General features: G+C 35.8%; 1 protein-coding gene across 1 annotated transcript; it reads left to right on the top strand.

Annotated features, from left to right (window-relative positions):
- Window positions 1-1,828: 1,828 nt before the first annotated feature.
- LOC107217858 (tyrosine-protein kinase transmembrane receptor Ror) lies at window positions 1,829-21,368 on the top strand. The gene is made up of 9 exons (XM_015655542.2): window positions 1,829-2,342; window positions 12,845-13,072; window positions 13,876-13,964; window positions 14,351-14,512; window positions 16,961-17,123; window positions 17,525-17,805; window positions 18,859-19,032; window positions 19,472-19,630; window positions 20,162-21,368. The coding sequence occupies exons 1-9, from the start codon at window positions 2,282-2,284 to the stop codon at window positions 20,462-20,464; spliced, it is 1,620 nt and encodes a 539-aa protein (XP_015511028.1). The 5' UTR covers window positions 1,829-2,281; the 3' UTR covers window positions 20,465-21,368.
- The last annotated feature ends 33 nt before the right edge of the window (window positions 21,369-21,401 follow it).

The following is a 21,401-nucleotide window of genomic DNA, read 5'->3' on the forward strand; positions in this document are numbered from 1 at the left end:
GCGCATAACTAACAGAGGATTCGTTTACATCCCCGAACTGTGACTCGGCGCTTTGTAAACACGATTTCTGCATAATTCTGTGTACATGGGTTTATTTGCAGAGGCTGTATATGATCGATCTCTCTCATAACATCGTTTTCCGAAAAATAACCCTTGAAAAATATTTAGGCGAAACAACAGATGAGTAAATTTATTTTGGAGAAAAAGAGAAGAAGCACTTAAAAATCTTGTCGGTTTTGCGGAACACTGGAAACATGCTCAGTTATAGGAGATTTGAGTTAATTTGATCGCATTTGTTGTACCCTTGGAAACGAAAATATCGAAGAGCGAAACCGGAAAGCGTATTTTTTTTTTATTGGTTCCGCGGGCATCAGCAATTTAACTGTTGTCGAATTATTTACGGCCAATGCTACAAAGCGGATAAAAAATTTACGGCCTGGAATAAAAAAAAAAAAAAACGAAAATACTATCATTATTTCATACATCATATACACAGTTTATTGTTCTGGATTTAGTTTATTTGAAACAATTTATGTTGAAAATCGTTTACGCTACAGAAACCCAAAACTATAATTCACCCTGCCAATTTTGTCAAAACATGAAACAATGGATTTATAAATTACGGTGTAATGTCGCTGTTTAATCGCCTTCGAATAACTAATTGCATGTAATAAAATATACATTTTGCCAAATACTCATCGGGACGGAAAGTTTTCTTCTCTGTCTCCTTGGAAAATTGTTTGCGGAAAAGGAGAAAAGGTTTTCTCAGAAAGTATTAGTCCCGTTGGTTTATAATTTTGCACGAACATTTTTTGTAACGGTTTCTCACGAATATCTGGCCGATTTTTTGCTAAATATAATAGTTTCTTAATAACAATCGTTCAAGGGTGGTGTGTTCTGATGAAAAATAGAACTATTTCTTATATGTGTTAACATTTTTACATTTTCAAAATTTCAAAAAAGCTTCCGGCTATTCTGTAGTTTCACTGTCTGGAAGTGCATTTTTTAAATTTATTTATTTTAGATTACCCGAGTTTCTGAAACGACCGCATCGTTTTCGTTGAACTGTAAATACATGTTCTATCGTGTGGTATTGATTACTGGTAAGAAAGAAGACTTCCACTATATTGATTTTATAGCAAATAGTATTTCGGATGAAATGAATCACCTTAGAGCTAAATAATCGAAAGAATCTACTCAAGATATTAAAGAATTTTTGTACTATTTAAAACGAAACATCGATATCTAAACTTTCGTCTAAAATTCCAGTATTCAACATTTTTCTACTTTCCGAGATATCTTCGTAGCGTAATTCAACAAATACCAACGAAGAGAATACCAGAGCAGATTTTGCTAAAAGCTGGAGGAAAAGACGGACACATCAGGTTTTTTTGCAAAATATACTTCGTAAAACGCAGAATTTACTCTAGAGTAAATATTCTGCTCTGGTATTTAAAGTAAAAAATATCTTTGACGTTGGTATTTTTTACGAAAAACCACGACGCGTCCCTATTTTCCACCAGCCGTCAGTAAAATCTTTTATTTTTCCTCACCTCGCACCGAACGTACGATTATTTCGTAATAAAATGATGAAAAAGTACGGACGTTCGGCCGACGAACCTCCTCAGGTTTCAAAAATCAAGCGCCAAAGGGTGATCACCCCGCTTAATGCGTTTGAATATATATTCTCTCATTCCTTACTGTACGCGGGACCGCCCCAAAGTGCGTCCCTAATTCCGGCCGTGGGTGATGAGCGTAATCTGGCACTCGTGGCTCCGGACTTAGGGATCAGATGCAGTGGGTGGGCACTAACTTGAGTGGGCAGAAGTAGTGTGAAGAAGGCACGCGTGCGGTCCGCGAGTAAGAGACAGTCAGTCAGTCAGTCAGTCACTCAGTCGGTGAGAAGTGCGACGCGGAGTGGTTAAAACGGAAGTCAGCGAAGAACTGCCGGGTTGAAATTTGGCGCCCCGGTCTTTCAGGCCCGATTTTTAGCCATGGTCCGAAACTGCGCTGGATTGGAAAGAGCGGTTTGAGTACCTTTTCCGGCTGTCCGGTCGATCGGTCGACCAAGAATGCGCGACGAGGGGTTCGGCTCTTAATGGGGGAATTAGCGAGGCGGTGGTAACAGTTCGAACCCAGCCACCGCTGCTCTGATAATTACGCGAGTGTTTGGTGCCGTGCTTATTGTGCTTGTGCAGGTGCATGTCGTCTCTCACCTTCGACGAGACTCGTTACTCTCTGCTAGCTTGGCGCTTTCTCAGACGGACGAGATCGCCTCTTCATGGCTCCAAACAGACCCGCCAAGCTCAGGCGGGCCTTGAAGCAAGCGGACTTTAAACCAGGTACGCCGAAAACAATCAGGTCTAATCGTAAGTTAGACAGAGACGCGATCATCGGAGGCAAACTAATCGCGGTGAAAATCTAAGCGGTTCTGAGTCAAGAAGAAATCGTCTTGATTGAAACCACGATCATCGAGATACGTTGACTGGTTCTCGAGATATCGGTAATTTGGTATGTTTTTTGTTTTTTTTATTTTGTTATTCGGATGACTTGAAAAGTACTTGAACAATCGCGTGAAATTTTCGTATCAATTCTGTGTCAAGAAAAGCCGCGTCGATTGAGACCAAAATTATTGAAATCCGTTAACTTTGATCACACACACACACCGATTTTCGGGCTGTTTTGGAAAATAACTTTACGATCCTCCGATGTTTGAAAACAATGCAGGTAACTGTTGTACCGGCAGTTGTTATTTTGTCAGTAGAATCTGTAGCAATTGTAGTGAAATCTGATCGAAATGCCGTAAGACAAATGTGTCCGTGTCAAGAAAATTAGTAAACTTTTCAAGAGACGAGAACTGTTCGCATTTCCGCGATTATATAACGAATTTTCTGGAACAAGTCGGGTTGAAGGTACTCGGTGAACCGCATTGAACTACGGAAAAAGAAGTTGAAAAAAGGTGCTCAGTCCGGAGAAAAATATTCGCGAAAATCGATCTGTACGTGAAAACAGCCCGAGCTGCAAGCTTCGTTGTAAAATTATCTACGGAGTACCAATAAAGTTGGTAGTATGAAATGATTGGAGTATGAAAATCTGAAAAACGATAAGATTAGTGGAACTAATAAATAATCGTGGGTTAAATGTTAGTTGAAACAAGGCTGATATAAAAGCTGTACAAAACATGGTATTCAATCATCGAAACGGAATTATTGCGACGCGTAAAAAATTTTTACAACTATTTCAAGTTTATGTTCGGGCAGTTTTGATACGTGATTGGCACTCTTACGGTACGAACATGGAGGATCACTGGGTTTTAAAGTTTTGTTAACGTACGTTCTTTGGCGTAGCAGACACACAGCCGGAAATATTGAAAGCATTTAGATAAAGAATAAAAACGATAAATTTTCAGAAAATTAGACAGCAGACAGTTTCCTGATACGCCGCTTCAATCAATGACAGTTGCAAATTTTAGTTCAATTTTGTTTAATCGTACTAGAAAATATTCCTGCCACCACGCCTGTCACAGCATTTGTCAAGTTTTCTCACGTAAAATCTAGAATCGATTTTTTTCGTGTGATCATGGATCGTCAAAATTACGAACTACGTCATCATGGCGTTGTTCTTTTTTTTCAAATGTTCTTTTTCTCGTCTCTTCCCATTCTCGAACATCCATGCCTTTATCTCTTCTCTTTTTCACCATAATCATTGCGAAAAAAAAGTTTCTTTACCGTCATCTTAACTCTTCTTCATCGCACGGCATTTATCTGAAGTATGCGAAAACAAAATGACAGTTCGTACGGTATTTTCAACCAATTCAGCGGTTGAAATGCGATCAAATTTTCTCTGTGAACACTGTGAAAAGTTGTCCGAATCGCGACTGTCGATAACGAATCACATAATCTCAGTGAAATTATTCTGAAATATTGAAATTTCAGATCTTACAGCAAGGTTTCGACTTCCGAATTTTGGCTACGTAGCAGTCTTCGAAAAAAACATAGGCTATACTAAAAAATTGGTGGACTACAATTTTCAATTCCGTACCGAGAGTGAAATTACAGCATTACGTAGAATGCTTGTGCGTATTTAAGTTATTTACATGCTTGCGGTCATATCGCGGTAAACAATGCTCCGACTTTACGCCGTTATCTGACAGAATTGTTTTTCACTTTCGGTAAATCCACTTTGTATCTATAGACAACAGCATCAGGGTATCAGATGAACCCGATAATTTACCATAGAAAAATTTTGTAACAGTATTTTTCTACATATTCGTCCATCTTATATTCATTTTTTTTTTTTTTTGCTGTAACGAACAAAAAGGTCTGTTCTAATCATCCGAATAATTCTCAGCTTTTTAAAAAATCAACTGAATCAAACGCCGACGATTTTATTTAAGGAGTGTAAAAAAAATACCGACAGTTGAAATGCACCGCAGGCTTTTTCCGAATTACTCGGAACTTCATGCGAGGAGGAAACACTATTTGACAAAATACTTATCCTTGTTAATATTGCAAACAAGACTGAACGGAGTTCATATTAAAGTTCGATAAGCGAGCTTCTAATCTCTCGCGTGGCACGCAGTGCCAAGTTATACACGAGTAAGTAATCTAATTGTTTACGTAACTTACGTATACATGCACATGACCATTATTAGGTAATTAACTTCATCGAAAGGAAGTTAGTCACTTCGTGAGCTTTCGTATTCCTCGCTTATTTACCGTCAACCGATATCATAGTTCTATACATAAATAGCGAAGGAATTAAGTATTATAATTTAAGTGCTGCGCGAATGTCCACAATTTCTAATGAAAACTACATTTGTACCGTTACAGTATAACGTTACGAATATTCTTCGTACTGTGTAAAAAAAAACAAAAAATGTGTTACCAATAACTATTTAGGTAATTTATAGTAATCGATACTACATTTTCCTACTGATTGCTACACTAAATCCGTTTGCTTAAGTCGCCGCATTCTTTTTCTTTTAAAGTAAATTAAGCCTCAGTGTTATTTATTGCGCGATTTCGTTTGTAAGGAACATTACTTTCATGCTTTCATATGAAAAACTTGCCATATTACAGCAAATAAAAAATTCTCGCTGAAGCATATCTTTTGAGTACAATTTTCAAATATCGTTCTCGCAATTCCAAGTTTACCTTTATAAAGAACATGGCAAAGATTTCATGCTTTCTTTCAAGACTGTTAGCACTCAGCCACATTCAATAATCCGGACATGGTCCTAGAACCATTTTGTAGAGAATTAAATTCAGATAAGAAATTCATTAGTATCCTGTGTCCAGAATCTTTTTTTTTTTTATTTAAGGCTGAAATACGATAATAGTTCGGACATTTTTTTCTTTATATCAGAGACTTAATTCGAACTCTTGGTCAATTACAACGGGTCGTCGTCTGCTCCAGCGTCCAGCTCACTGCACCTGCCTAAATTCGTTAGATTTTGACATCAGTTGTGAATTTAATGGGTGATGTTGTTATAGGATGGCAGTAGTTTCATCTTCTCGAAAGATAGTTTGTTTAATACTGGACGATGAAAAAAGTGGTACACATTCATGAAATTTATTTCATCCATTTATTTATCAGAGAAATTATCAATAAGAGATTAGATATCGATTTTTCATATCAAATCATCCATGCAAAATGGTAAAAAATTCAGTAGATTCGTTCGATTTCACCTGGCGATCACTTATTTTGGTATCGTTGAATTCCGAATTATTGAAGGTTCCACTGACGTTGATTTCCATCAACTAAATATTAGTATTGAATTGACTATCGCGAAAAAATTCTGTACAAACGAATTTAAAAAAAAAATAGTTTAACACACAAGTTACAAGCCGTAATAAAATGAAATACAATGAATATTACTAGATTTAATATCGTTTTAAAGCTATTTAAAACGAATAATCGATATCCTCAGTCGATATCTACCCCATTGTTTATAATTCAAGTGTTCGTTGATAAATTGAAATTCATCATCGCTTAGGAATAATATATTAATTTAATGAGTACTCAACGGACTACTTCGTAATAAGATCAACAAAAAGTGTTTATTTCTAACTATAAATATACAAAATACAACAACAATGCACGTGTTGAACAAAATTGATGATAAATATCGAATGACGAAAAAAAGAAACCAAAAGAGGTCAAAATGCGAATCGCGTTAATTGAGTCAAGTTTTGCTTAAAGTGTCTTTTTGCGATATTGAGAAAAAAATTGAAACCAGCGATTTGCAATGAAAAAAGTTCGTTAGGAAACTTAAGAAAATTATAAAATCGACTTGTTTCTCCAATTTTCATCGATCATGGCTCATTCATTTCGTGTATTGATGGTCTAAAAATCCCCCGAAAATAATTTTAAGTAATGTTAATTTGTGCAGAAATAAGGTCTAAAATATAAAAAATTATGCACAACTCATTAGACCCAAAGAAAATAATGATAGAATGTTTGGAAATTTTTTCCGTGCTAATACGAGATTATTTTAAGTAGATTCACCTCAATTGAATTGAGTCAAAGATGCCGAAGCTCCGTTGATGAAAAACAATATATTGTAAGTCTAGAAATGAATTATTAACACGAATTAAAATCTGAAACCCAGTCTTTCCGTATTTTTTTTTTTTTTAGCTGTTTTGAATCACCTTAGATCTAAATAACGAGTTCAAATAATCACGAAAATATTAAACCGCATCCATCACGTATTTTTCGTCAATTTTTTATCGTAGAAGCATCGTCGAACGTCATCATCATTGCGTAACCATTTGGAGCCAAACATAATTGTAATAATATCTCACCGATCCTGATAACCCCGATAAATGTATAACAGGATTGCGGGGACTCCCAAAAATTGTATGACAAACAATTTAACCCGCGAGCAGAAAAATGAGAAGAGAAAATTCGTATTAAGTTGGTTCAAAAAAAAAAAAAAATACCCCATCAGTTTTCTTGTGTTTTAATGACAAACATTACAGAAATCGATCGGATCTGTGAATTTGTCGAAAAAACAAGTAGAGGAAAATAGATTAGTCAACGCAAAATAAGTAATTAAAATGATGAAAGTTGCGGACAAATCGCTCTCAATATTCCCACGATTTTGAATCAATGAGAAGATTGGAAAAAATTGTTAATCAATCTATATTTACTGGTTGCAGCAATATTTATTGCGATCGTGTAAAACGGGAAAGTTTCGGTTCGTACGAGCCGTTTTCTAAATTAGAATCTTCCCCCCTCTCCCCCGATTTTTGAACCGTTAATTACGACGGATCCCGAGCACAGCGTGGGGCGCAAAAAATGGTGGAAAGCTGGCGCTGCAGGATAACGAACGTATACGATAATGGAGGGTAACTATTTTTTGCCCAATTTTTCAGGCCTTAGAACGTTTGATAGTTGCTGCTGCTGCTGCTCCGACAGTCTGGGAAGCTTGGAGATGATAGGTATACACACGAATAACTGATATCTCAAACTTATCTTAATTCAGCCGCGGTAGTTAAAAGTCGAGAGATCCGAGGGCTCACGGGACTTAATGCCGAGGAAGTCAATTAGTTTTGATTTCGTTCATAACAATGCGGAACAGTATTTCTGTTTCTTTTTTTTTTTTTACTGACGCGTTCCCTTGAAAAATATTAACTTCTTTAAGTTATTTTTTTAAAAAGACCCGGGTTGAGATTCTGTTGTTTCACTGTTCACATCTCCCCCACCATCCAAGCATTCTGATTGGTTAGCAAAGTTTCGTCAACCCTGCTCGATAATCGCAACTCGTATAGTTTATTAAGCGTAGCCAACCTCGTAAAAGTTTTATCAGCATGACGATTCTTAATCCGTGAGAGGTTATGTTTGACTGTCAATTGTCAACAGGTCGATTCCAGGGAATTTTTTGTTTTCAGCTAAGGCTCTCGCCTTAGGCTGAGAGAATGAATGTTAGCCAATCAAAGTCCGGTAAGTTGAAGCGTTCGCGTTACGAGCAGATCCTTTCATGAAAATCTCTCGGTATGAATTACTGGGAATTTTGTAGAAATATTTTGATTTCTATGTAGAAAATTAATCTCGCCGTATTGTTATGAAAAAGACTTGATATCGCTTAAAAATAGCCATATTGACGATTCTTTCATCCGATATAAAACATCAAATATATCCTTGAAACCATTAAGCGGGCAAAAAAATGATCGTTTTCTTAAAACTTGTGTAATTTCGGACAATTTTTTTGTTAAAAAGTATAATGCTAAAATGTTTACCAGATCTTGCTCGACTGATTCACGCATTTCTAAGTGGTAACTTCCGATTGTTATTCTTTCTATTTCTTTTGTCGAAATTGTTGCTTTTTTCGATTGTTGGTGAATTTTTTAAGCTACGGTTGCGAGTGCAAGGATTTCTTTTCATTTGATAAACAGAAGTCGAAGAGTGTACTAGCAACAAAATAGAAGGGTGAATTCAGCTGGAATAGATAAAATGTATAGAAAGGTTAATGAACATGAATTATAAAGTTATAGTATAAAATCGTTAATACATATTGAAATACGCGAGCATAAACATTTCTCACCCGACGACAAATGAATTTGGCCTATAATTAACGAAAAAATCAATTCAAGACTTGAGGGAATTTTTGACGACAAAAAAAAAAAAGAAAAAAAAGAAACTAAATCAATAAGTAAATTGGAGCCGTCATAATAAAAAGAAAAAATTCCCACTTCAAAAATGACGGTGATTTTTATGTGATACAATAATTTTCAAATATTATCTTCATCAATCCATAACTCAAGACGAGACAAAATCGCGTCTCGACACTTTTCAACATCTCATTTCTTACTCGAGTTTATACATTAGTTTGAAAAGTTCGAATAGTAAATTTTCGTAAAATTTACAAGTCTAGAACAAATGGAAACGAAGATTTTATCGAGATCATGAAACGCGCTTTACGACAGTCAGACTGAAATTAGTAAAACGAAGCTAATCAAATATAATCGACTTTGAAATTTTATCTTATCGAAAAAACAATGCCCCTTTTGAACACTTTTGCTCGAGGTTATTAAGGATAAAAATGGTAAAAAAAAAAAAGCACGGCTTTCGAAATCAGCTAATCGTCGATATTCGTGCACTGGCCAACGGTGGTTCGTTATAAGGACAAGGGGCAGCACAGAGCACGGTGTCATTGCCGTAGGCCGAAGCACACGTGCGCAAAAAGTGAACGCAGAGAGGAGAAAGCCCGTCGAGTTGTGCCGTCGGTGCAGCATCGGAGATGGCTGACCGCGGAGATAACGCCTTGACCCGTTACGAGTTCGGAGCACCATATGAATAGCTTCTCTGTCCCAAGATACCCCTTCGCGTCGACCTCGGCTGGATTCAAATATGCGGCCCTGCCGGCCTCAACCCCAACCCAAGGCCCAAACCGTCGGGCCCCACGGATAACGCCTTTATTCCGTCCTCCGAAAGACGATATTAAAAATCGGAGACGCCGTTTTTGGCCCGTTGATAATTTATTAGACCGTGAATTTTAACCAGAAGCAGAGATTGTCAATCATTTTTTGGGCAATTATTTTTGAGAAAATATTTCTCAACAATGGTCTTGAAACGGAGTTTCGACAACTCCGGCAAACATTTTTTTTTTTAATCCCGTGTAATCTTATTAATTTCAAGTTATTGAGATTCAACTTTTGTAATGATTTCATCGATGAATTTTCAGGTTTTTTTGGCACATTGTTCAACGAATTTTAGAGAAGTAACAATTTTTGTACTAAAAAAATAAACTTTCTGAAGATATTAGAACAATTCCAATTTCTTGATTGGAATTCCGAAATTTTTTAACCACGTCTCTTGATCGATTTTCTTTGTATTTTATAAAAAAAAATACGCCGGCGTAGTTAAAATTCGTTTCGGACAATCTGTTGTTATATTGTACGAATATTACAATTTTTAACCTTATTAAGGTTTTTCATTAATTCAAAAAATGTTAATTTGGCTAATTTTTTTCACACTACCTAGGAACGAATCGTTTTTCGGAGATGTAAGTAGTCTAGTTTATGCGCCGATGAAATTATTCTCTCTCGGCGATTTTTTCCAGTCACTAACATAGTTCAGAATTTGTTAAAAGATTCATTACTCGGATAACTTCGGATAACGAAAATTCGTGTTCTCCTTTTTTTCTCTCGTTAAAACGAAGTTAACTTTCTCTGACACATTTTAGATAGGTAGGCACAAAAAAAAATATATATATACATATATGTACGTAAGAAAATGAGAAAGATAAGAAAAACGATACGGAGATTATTTGTTATGTTTTATTGATCACTTATCGACCTGTGTTAACAAATCGTTACATCTCCACATATATCCCAGATGGCGATAAAAAGCGCAAAGTTTGCAGCGTGAAAAAAATGAGTATGACGTATAATCGATTAAAATATGCAGTCAAAATTTTTATTGTTTATTAACCACCTAACTGGATATGCTTAATTTTGGATTTTTCAGAATAATTGAAAATGAACTCGGTAATTCTGGTAATTATTTAAACACCGAAAATTTGGTCGGAAAACTGACGTCTCGCTTATTCAAATATTTCCCGTCAAATGAAATGAAATTCCTATCTGTATTCTAATACAGTCGGAGTATCGCATTGCTTGTTTTGGTAGGCCTCTTGTAAACAACCGTTCCGTTACTAATTTAGGTCGTTGTATTATTATATAAGATAAAGTATTCAAATATGTTGAACGAGAAACGATCGTTATTCCTTGATCTCCGATAGCCGGACGGTCAAAGATTCATATCTGAAAATTTTTTTCACCGAGAACAGAGTTCGATTATTTTTGAAACCGAATAAGATTTATTTTTTGATAAAATTGTGACGTCCTACATTCTTTTCTTTTCTTTCTATTTATTTCTGCTTGTATAAAAGAGCATTCATGATTTTTCTTTGAACTTCGTTTCATGAATTTTTTTAAAATTTGTCTCAACTTTGCACTGATTTTCAAAAAATTTGAGCACAACATTGAATCGGATGTTATCCAAATTGAAAAATAATTCCAAGGTACTATGCATAAGCTGTTTCTGTATTCAGATAAAAATAAACTATTTCACTACAGTCAAAAAGTTTTTACCTGATTCCAAGAAGCATTTTTGAGTATATTAAAAAAATGCTAAACATCAATTTCACGCATCGATTCACGAGGATAGCAACACTTATTTTACTCGGAAAACTAATTACAATGCATAAATTTAAAATAATTCTTGTGGGTTATTTAGGAGAGACTTCTTTTTCTTCCCCTTTTGTCTCTTTTTGCTTACTAATGTTCTGATATATTGTTCAATCCCATCAAAATTTCATTCTTGTCGATTATCGTTTCTTCAAACTTGCGATTAAGCGAACGTCGTAAAATTCGGTTGATGAAACTTGCCAATTTCGCACACGTGCGCAGTTTCGTCCAGGACTATGGCGCAGGATTTCCCCTCCGGAACACGGAATGACCCCGGAGAGGTCGGAGCAGACGAACCCGTTCAAACGCCTAATTACTCCTCGGTTAACAGTCGGCGCTCTGTTCAACGCCGCCCTGCGCCATGAGGCCTCGATCTTGATTAATTCTGACCGGCTCCGCTCCGCGGAGTTGGAATAAATACGGAGTGTAACGTGTCTCACATTTACACAGACGGAAGAATATTCCCAGTCCCCTAAACTGCTCTAATTTTTACCCAGTAGACACGAATAAATACGATTCCGAAATACGTTTCTCAAGTTCGGTGCCGGCTAAAGCAATATGGCGTTGCCTGGGTGAACAGCTGATCGTTTTAGTCTCGGTTTTAGCTGAAAGCAAGGGATATTATATGTAGCATTAGAAAATAGCAAGGGATTTAAAGAGTGCAAGCTCCGCGCAATCAGTTACGTTTTTATTTTGTTACAATAGTCAGTAAAGAACGAAATGAGCGCCAAAAAATTACTTATGTAAGTAAATACGGCGCTGGATAAAGCAATATGGCGTTGCCTGGGTGAACAGCTGATAGTTTTAGTCTCGGTTTTAGCTGAAAGCAAGGGATATTATATGTAGCATTAGCAAATAGCAAGGGATTTAAAGAGTGCAAGCTCCGCGCAATCAGTTACGTTTTTCTTTTGTTACAATAGTCAGTAAAGAACGAAATGAGCGCCAAAAAATTACTTATGTAAGTAAATATGGCGCTGGATAAAGCAATATGGCGTTGCCTGGGTGAACAGCTGATCGTTTTAGTCTCGGTTTTAGCTGAACAGCGCGAATAGCAAGGGATGTAGAGCGGTGCAATCTCCGTGCAATCAGTTACGCTTTTATTTTGTCACGTTGAGTCAGCAAGGAGCGAAATTAGCGCCAAGAAACGACTTATATAATTAACCTTTACTGCACGGAATTTTTCACTGCATATTATTTTGATACTGCATTGAGGCAGAGAAATAAATTTATCGTGATTCTTTGATTTAGCTACGAAATAATCAAGTGCTGTTTAAAGATTACTTCCACAAAGCACTGCTTCAATAATTATTTCCAATAGATCAGCGAGCTTGAAGCATATAATATAAGTATGTTATTGAATAGAATTTAATCGAAATCAGTAAATCTCGCTTCCAATTGATTTATCGATGAATTGATGAAATTGATTAAATTATGTGCTACTTCGTTGAAATAATAAGTAAAATGGTTACGAGTCTACTCAAGTTTTTTTAAATTATATTAAAGTCGACGATTTTGAAGTATCAAAAAATCTGGTTTATCGTGTTTTTTGAATTTCTTTTTCTCGCCCTGTACGATGGGCTTTCAAAATATGTTTTCCGTTCATTGAACATAATTTATGCAGCTAAAAGAACCGGAATTCAAATTTCCAGGTCCCATCGTCACCGCGGGCCTTCCGCTTGAGCAATCTGAAGATTCAACGATAAGGTGGCAGCAGGCAGCAATCGCATTGAACAGAACGATTATAAACTGCCATGGAAATCCTCAAATTTGTGGGCCGGAAGCGGCTTGCAAAAATTTCGGGAACGATACAGCGATCTGTATTTGTCCTCACGATTCTTCGATACCAACCGCTGCCCTGACATGCCCGCGTATAACGGGTAAGTATAAGGCATTCCATGGTGAAATCAACCAGACTGTGGCTCTGACGGTTCCAGATTTTTGTTTGCTAAATTATTACTTTCGTGCACTCTTTATTCCAAGAACTGTTAAAACCTTTATAAAAAGACATTTTTAAAACATATTATTTCACATATTTAAGTATTCAAGCTACCTAAAAAACAAGGTAATGCTTGACTTTTAGAATAAATTTACAAAGACTCCGACGTGTAAAACGATAATTTTAAAGTCAAAACGAAAGTCGGATTCCTTTTTTTCCGATTTTTCCAAGAGAAATTTCAATTATTCATCTGAAAAATTTGCAGACAAATATTCATAAGATTATTCTGTCGTGTATTGTTGTTTAATTTTGAGAAATCCTGGGAAAAACGACCGTAGAACGAAAAAAAACATCCAATTTCAATTGTTGCGATAAAAAAAGGTTGAATGCTTTTGGAAATTTTCTTTTTCTTTAAACCGAAATCTCACTTCAATTATGGTCTAAAAATTGTAATTTTACATGGTTGAATTTGTCTACATTTCCTGAAAATCAAATCATTATCGTTTTCGAGATAGGTCAAGTAATTTGTAAAAAAAAAAAAAAATGTTAAAGGAATGAAAAAAAATCTGTAATTCTTGAAGAGAGGATTATCACATAAGAAAAGAAAACAAATTCACCATGGGGTCACAGACTGGGTGATTTGACATGGAATGATTTATATATTTAAGAGTAATGTGAGCGCTGCTGCGTTGGTTGGGAGTCGAATTTTTACTCGAATCTCGGTAATCGTGATTTGCATTGCAGTTCCGATGGAGCCGATGCCAATTCACAACATCATACCTCCGAATGGAAACATCACGAACAGCACAACCGAGCTGCCAGACAAGAAAGAGGTTTGTCTGCTTTTCATATTACTGTGAAATTTCCGAGATGATTGACAATGCGTGAATTTTTCTATTTCCAATAATAAGAATAAACAAGAAATCGGGATGAGATTGCTCGGTCGGTAAGAGTAGGACTGGTACGTGGCATTAAGGGAGTGTATGATGCATTCCGCGCTGTGTCTCATGCGTATAAATCTGAATATTTCTGTTTCTAATAATTACTGTTCGTATTCTTTGACTTTGAAAATAATGAGATGCGAGAACAAACTGCCAAATTGTCAAACGAAAATATAAGTGTCTTCTTGATTTTGGTGTAGAACGAAATGAAAAAATTGTGATAATTCAGCATGCGAATTTTTATATATGACTTTACATTTACCATGGATTGGTTGAAGGTGCCCACCACTGCTCAAGTGGGACCGAGCCACCAACGAAAGCTACCTGAAATTATCGGTGGTACTGCCACTCTTCTCATCCTGATCGGGCTGATTATTCTTGCTAGGTATTGCCAGCGGCGGCGGGCATACACGTCTAAATGCAGCCGAACTTCTTTGAACGTAAGTATCAAACGTAGAAATCTAAATGGGTATACACAGGAGTAAAAAAAAATCTCTCTTGATGAACAAAACATCGTGGTGATCATACATGGGAAAAGGAAATTACTGTGGCTACTTTTTTGTTGAATTAATTGACGTTTCGTCGGAGCAAAAAACATTTCTTTCGTCGTACTTTATCGACATGTTGAAAAAAGAGAAATGTTTTGAATTTAATAAGCATGGTGACAAAGTATAGCCAAAGACATGTTTTGTTAAGAATCGAAAATCGATATTTTTTTTTTTGTTATTTTTATTACGAGATAGCCGTGCATTTGGTAATTGTAAAATTATTGTATTCGTGGTAAATAATTTGACAAATACCGAATGTAAGACTATCGGAAATTAATAATATTGACAAAAAGTATCGGTTTTCGACTAACCAACCTCCTAATTATTTTAAATAATTTTGAATCATGACTTGACATCACAATTTGAAGTTACTTCGAGCACGTTTTTTTCAAATCGATTCAAATAACTTGAAAAAAGTCTGGGGATTTTCTTTAAGTGTGATATTTCAAGGCAAATTAATTATTTTTAGCAAACCATAGTTTCGAACATGAAAAATAAAAATTCACAAAACAACAAAATACCGGAAAATGGATAATTCTACAAAAAAAAAAAAATCATGAATTTTGCAACTCTCAAGACACAGATATCGATGAAAAAAAATATGAAGATTACCGCGTGATGAAGAAAGCTATTTATTCGAGTGCGTGAGGTAAAATTTTTGGAAAAACAATGAATTATCGATTTTTACGATATTTCATTATTTACCTTTGATCCAACCAGATTATTTCGGATGTTTCTCATATGGAATTTACGGTGAACATGCCATCGGGTAATTTTGACCCCGGTGCGGAGCGTAAGGGTTAAATAACAAGAACATTTCTTTCGGCACATTTGATCGCCATGTTTGGTAAAGTCAACAAATTTTTTCGCCGCACACGTTGGGAGAGGTTCGATTTTTTCACAGGATCAAAGACAGCTGCACGTCACAGTTTCTTTCAGTGTTCAAATCTCTCGTCTAATCAGTGACTAGCTAGTGTTTAAAAACCCTCCGGAAGATCGTTAGCTCAGCTTTCTGTGTACGCGATCATCAACGAAGTAGCGGAACCGGAGGCGTTGGAATTGATTGCCTGGCCGAAGCATAACCCAGTTACAATTTCTAACGATGACAGGCTTTATATATTTACGCTCGTTATACTTCATACAAATATATACATATATATGATATTGCGTCACATCTTCACCTTCATCGTTCATGGATGTACGACAAATTACATTGCAGCTCGGATAAAAATCAAATACTTTAGAATTATACTTGCGTGATTCATTCGTGCTTGATTTACTTCGAGGTATCGAGAACATTAGCAGCATCACATTTTTTCTTTCTTCAACTATTTGGAGCGTAGCTTTCAACTATTGCGTTACTAGTTAATTTCCTTCGTACTTTTTTATTCTGATATTAATAATCTATCTAGATCAAATCGTGTCATTTGATTATTCATAAAGAATCTTTTGAAGAGTAATCTCAGTATTGGAATAATTAGACACGCAGAAATCGAATTAATGTCAAGCTGTTCATAAATCATTTCTGTATAATTTCATCGACATGGAAATATACATATTTACATGATTATTTCTGCAAAATTTTTGGAATAACACGGGAAATACTGTGAAAAATATTTTCATAGATTTCACAAAATTAAACAAGAAAAAGATTAATGAATTTCGTTGATTATTCAGATTCTAGCCCAAAATGTTTTGAATTTTTTTCAAATCAAAATATCCGGGGAACGGTTTTTATTTGAACAAGTTTGCTTCGTTTGTTCAAGAAAACATCGAAAAACTTTGAATTAAGACTGAAAAAAGGAAAAAATTATGTGCGTGTGTGTGTGGGTGTGTTTTTTTTTTAATTTTACCGTCAATTTCTGCGAAAATGTTTGTCAATGTTCTGAAAAATCTCTATTATCTAAACACGCAAAGTGTAGTATTTCAATAATTTTTTTGAAATAGTTTCCGCAAATATTATTAGAGTATACAGGATTTTTTTCAGAGATTTTCAAAGTCTCTTAGTGTTGACAATTGTTCAGTAATTTCCGAGAAAATAATCTAGAAATCATAAGACCAACGTATGATTAATTAATTTTGCGCTTTTTACGAACGATAACTATTAGTCAAATCCAATGACGTGAATTTATAAAACTATTGCGATTTATGTGTATACTAAAACAGGATCTTATTGCCTGAGACAAGATGGTCAAGGAGTGTTTGCGCACAAATTACGAATATATCCGTAACGGTGGGATTGAGTGAAAATAATTACACTCGTAGAAAATGTGGTCAAGTAATTACAAAGTGAAAATAGAATTTTTTTTTCGACTCATCTTGTTTAAATCACTGTTACAGCCGTCTCCGATGAATCTGAAGAAGGGATTCCTTCTCCCCAATAAATATATACCAAACACACAATACTCAACTTACGGATCCCCGGAGGTTCCTATACTTCGTCGTGACTGCGTTTTGTTCCTGCAAGATATAGGAGAGGGTTGTTTCGGCAAGGTTTACAAAGGTGAGCGTTGATTTATCCTTTCGATAAATTTCTTCACTTTCAATTGTATTTTCATTTGTATAGAATGGGCATATTGATTACTTTTCAAATTTGTAACTTACACGAGTATATATATCAAATACTTTTAAAAATTGTACTCGAACTGATATTAATTACAACTCAAGGACACGAAATATATACTTTGTGGTTTACACAGTTCTAAATAAAAATATAATGCTTATTTCACTTGGGTTTATAACTACAAAATTCCAATTCGTACAAATGAAATTTGCAATTCATTACAAATTGTAATTAAACAGTTCGCGGTACTTGTTTTGCAGATAGCGGAAATTTTGCTTTTTTTCCGTAAAATAAATTTTCAAAAATCTACTTATAGATCATGTCTAATCTTGTTCTAACAGGTCAACTTCGTCGTGGCGATGCGACTGAAACGGTGGCAGTCAAAGTCCTGAAAGATTCAGCTTCCTGCGAGGCTGAAGAGGACTTTATGCGAGAGGTGGACATAATGTCGTCCTTCCGACACCGGAATATCCTTTTCCTGATTGGCGTTGTTCTCCGTGATGCGACCAACAGTCCTTGGATGGTTTTCGAATACATGCCTCACGGCGATCTTGCCGAAGTCCTAAGAGCAAACTCGCGACAACTCAGATGCTCCACACCTGGATTACCGCCTTTGACCAGGGTGAGAATCGAGTAACAGTTGAATTGTTGCAGATTTTAAAATAAAGGTCCGGAAATTCCGATTGTTCCTTTTTTTTTTTTTTTGTATTCGTGATTCACTGCGCATCTTCACTTGATCCAATGAAATTTTTCATTATAACTTTCATCAAGCAGCGGAAAATTCCTTCGAGACAAATATAAAGACATTTTATTTTGTTGTTTGATCGGAGGAATACGGTATGAGAAATATTTTTCCTAGTCTATACCGATTGTTCCTAGAGATGTTTCACCGAATCAAAAATGTATATCGTGATTACGTATTTCGTGGTCGTGAGAGATTACTTGAGAAATAAATATTGCTTTGATCGAGTGATTTCTCATGATTTTTAACATTTCACATTATTTCTTAAAATTACAAAGAGATTCATGTGATTCTAAATTATTTCTCATGATCACCTCGATGATTACTGATGCAGAATTTTATTTTAATATAAGTGATTTCGATGTGATTTCGAAGATTACGAAATCATTCCGAATGACATTGATATCATTTTATTCTTCAACGAATTTGTCCACAAATCGATCAAGTTAGATAGTTTTGATTATGATATTAACAATTTATTTCCTTCTCAATCATAACTTTATGATCTGTAGATTCTAACGATCGTCTGTATCGCATTTCATTTCACCAAGTGACGAGCTAAAAACAAAATCTGCCTTGAAAGATTTGGAGGAAATTCATTTACGAGTAAAGCGAGATCGTTTTTTTTTTTTATTAAAATCGAACGGTCTACAGGGATTTTCCGTTAAAAATAGTAGAATAATACATTTTCTCTGATATTGTTAATAGCAAAAGCTTCTACAGAAGAAATTCAGTATTTAAAAATTTTATTCCGTATCACAGGAATTCTTATTTAATTCAGATTTATCTACGTATTAGCTTCTGTTTCGCCTATAAAATCTTCGTCATGTTATGTTTGTGATTTGAGACATTTCAGATCAAATAAAAAAATTCAATTTACTCTCCTGAGAAAATCGCAATTTATAATTTGTGTGATTTTGTTTATGAAAACAGGATTCCTTGCTCTGGATATCAACACAAATAGCGGCTGGAATGACGTATTTGTCGTCGCAAAGATTTGTTCACCGAGATCTGGCATGCCGTAATTGCCTGGTCGGTTCCGACTTGATCGTGAAGATTGCTGACTTTGGAATGTCACGCGACGTCTACACCTGCGACTATTACAAGGTACTTAATATGTCACTGAAAAAACGAAGACGTTTTCCCTCAAACATGAATGACAAATTTTCATATTCTTTTCTCTCTCTCTCTCTCTCTCTCTCTCTCTCTCTCTCTCTCTCTCTTTCATTGTATATATTAAAACAGATCAACGTAACAGCAACAATGTTTCACGTATTCAATTTAATAATAAACAATCGTTGAAAATACCAAGAAAGTCGTGAGAACTGAAACGCGTATTAAATGCCCGCCATTTGTATTCCAACATCAGCAAAGTATGAAAATTCGTGTTTTCTAGATCGTAGTAATATAATAATGGCACGTAAGACAAGAGTATACTGTAGACACTTGATATAACAATGTTATGTATTTTTTAAGTTGTTATTTGTCAACTGAGGTATCGTTTGAAACCTATTAAAAAATCGTAATAATAATTCTTCATCCACAGATCGGCGGATCTCGATTGCTACCCGTTCGTTGGATGGCTCCAGAGAGCGTGATATTTGGCCGATTCACGTTAGAAAGTGACGTCTGGAGTTTCGGCGTTGTTATTTGGGAAGTTTATTCCTTCGGAAAGCAGCCGTATTACGGGCACAACAACGACGAAGTAAAATGTTTTCTTCATTTCTGTGAACGTAACGCGAAGAATCTAATCAGCTATAGATGGAAAAAAAATTTTTTTTATCGACCTTAGAAAACTGACATCTCGTCATGAAAAGATAAAAGACAGCTGTCACTTATTTAGAAGATGAACATCTGGAAGTTCAGTACCAAATTCAGGGATTTCTATGGCATAAGCTTAAGAGTAAATCACTCATCATTTCGTGTATGTACCAGATTTCAAGGTGACACGTTTCCAAGAGATTTGACATAATTTTTAAGATTCCGGAGACTCGGTCAAGGTATCTTATAATTTCACAAGATTCAAAAGGATTTTTAACGATTTTATAGGAATTAATGAACTTCGCGTGATTCCAAAGTATTAAGAAAAGATTGAGATGTTAAAAATTTCAAAATATTTAAGGGTCTGCGAAACGCCATAAAAAATCCCTGTCACCGGGTGAAAAAAAATGATAGTCACCGATTTTGCTTTTGGAGTAAAAAACAGGCATTAACGATCTGCATTCTCGTTCCGTAGGTGATGAAGCTAATTCTACAGGGAATAATGCTCCTTCCGCCCGAAGACTGTCCGCCATTCATCTGTGACGTCATGCGAGGCTGCTGGAAGACGGAGCCGAAGGATCGGCTCAAGTTCACCGACATTTTGGAGAAGCTGGAACTCGCCCGCGAGAAATCTAGCGACAAGGGTTCGCTGCCTCGCCCTCCTCAAGGACCAGTCGCCATTCGATCGCCTGATGCCCTCGACACCGATGGCTATTTGCTACCGGCGCCGGTGAACAGATGCGAGTATCTTCAGCCACTTCCGCCGCTGCCAAATTGAAGGAAAAGTTAGCTGGAGGATGAATAAAATGTGATGCAACTGTGAACGAACACCTGGGTTCAGCAAGCGTTTTCTGCGAAGAGATGAGTTGTGACACAGTTTTGGGATCCGGTTGTGAAACATGGCGGCGCGTCGGACGATCAGCTGATCGTTTAGGGTCGATTTCGAGAGTATCGAAGCACGGACAACGCCGTGCAGGCTGTCGGACTATATGTTCGTGACACTGAATCGATGTGGGAAAAAATTTTTGGTGAAAAAAAAGTTTTATATTTAAATATGACGCTACGTGTTTTATGCTACAAGATGGCGCGTTCGGAATTCGGGGAAGACATGTTTTGTGTACTTATTACATCATACGATACCTGATATATTATGTGTTGTGGTGTAAAGTGTCTAAGTGACGAATTCGATTGAGGATATTGAAAAAATTCAACACCTCCGGTATAACTGGGAAGCAGACTCGTGGAGCGTTGACGAAATGAAAAGAAGTACATTATGGACATTTTCAACGGATACGTAAGCCGAGTCGACTCTAACAAAAGCAGAGTCTGACATCGATTTTTTTCTCTCAAGACGATTGTTCAAATTCTAAACTAACACGGTCTGATAGGTTTACATATCCGTCTTGTACACTTTGTCTGTTTCAATGTAATTACCACAATTTACTCTTACTTATTTAATTAAAAAAAGATTAATGATATTGTACATAGGTACTATACCGATCTAATCTATTTATGTATACTATGTCCTAAATTCTCGTTCACTTTTAATCAAGCCAAATAGAGATATCAATGTATGTATATATTATGTATAATATTATTTCCTCTATATAAAAAAAATTCTGCACCATAATGTTATTACCAATTCGTGATTAAGATCACCGTGAAAGTAAAAAAAAATAAAAACACAAGGACAAGAGGGAGTGAAATCGGTTTCA

Source organism: Neodiprion lecontei, chromosome 2 (assembly GCF_021901455.1).
Source record: "Neodiprion lecontei isolate iyNeoLeco1 chromosome 2, iyNeoLeco1.1, whole genome shotgun sequence".
Lineage (NCBI taxonomy): Eukaryota > Metazoa > Arthropoda > Insecta > Hymenoptera > Diprionidae > Neodiprion > Neodiprion lecontei.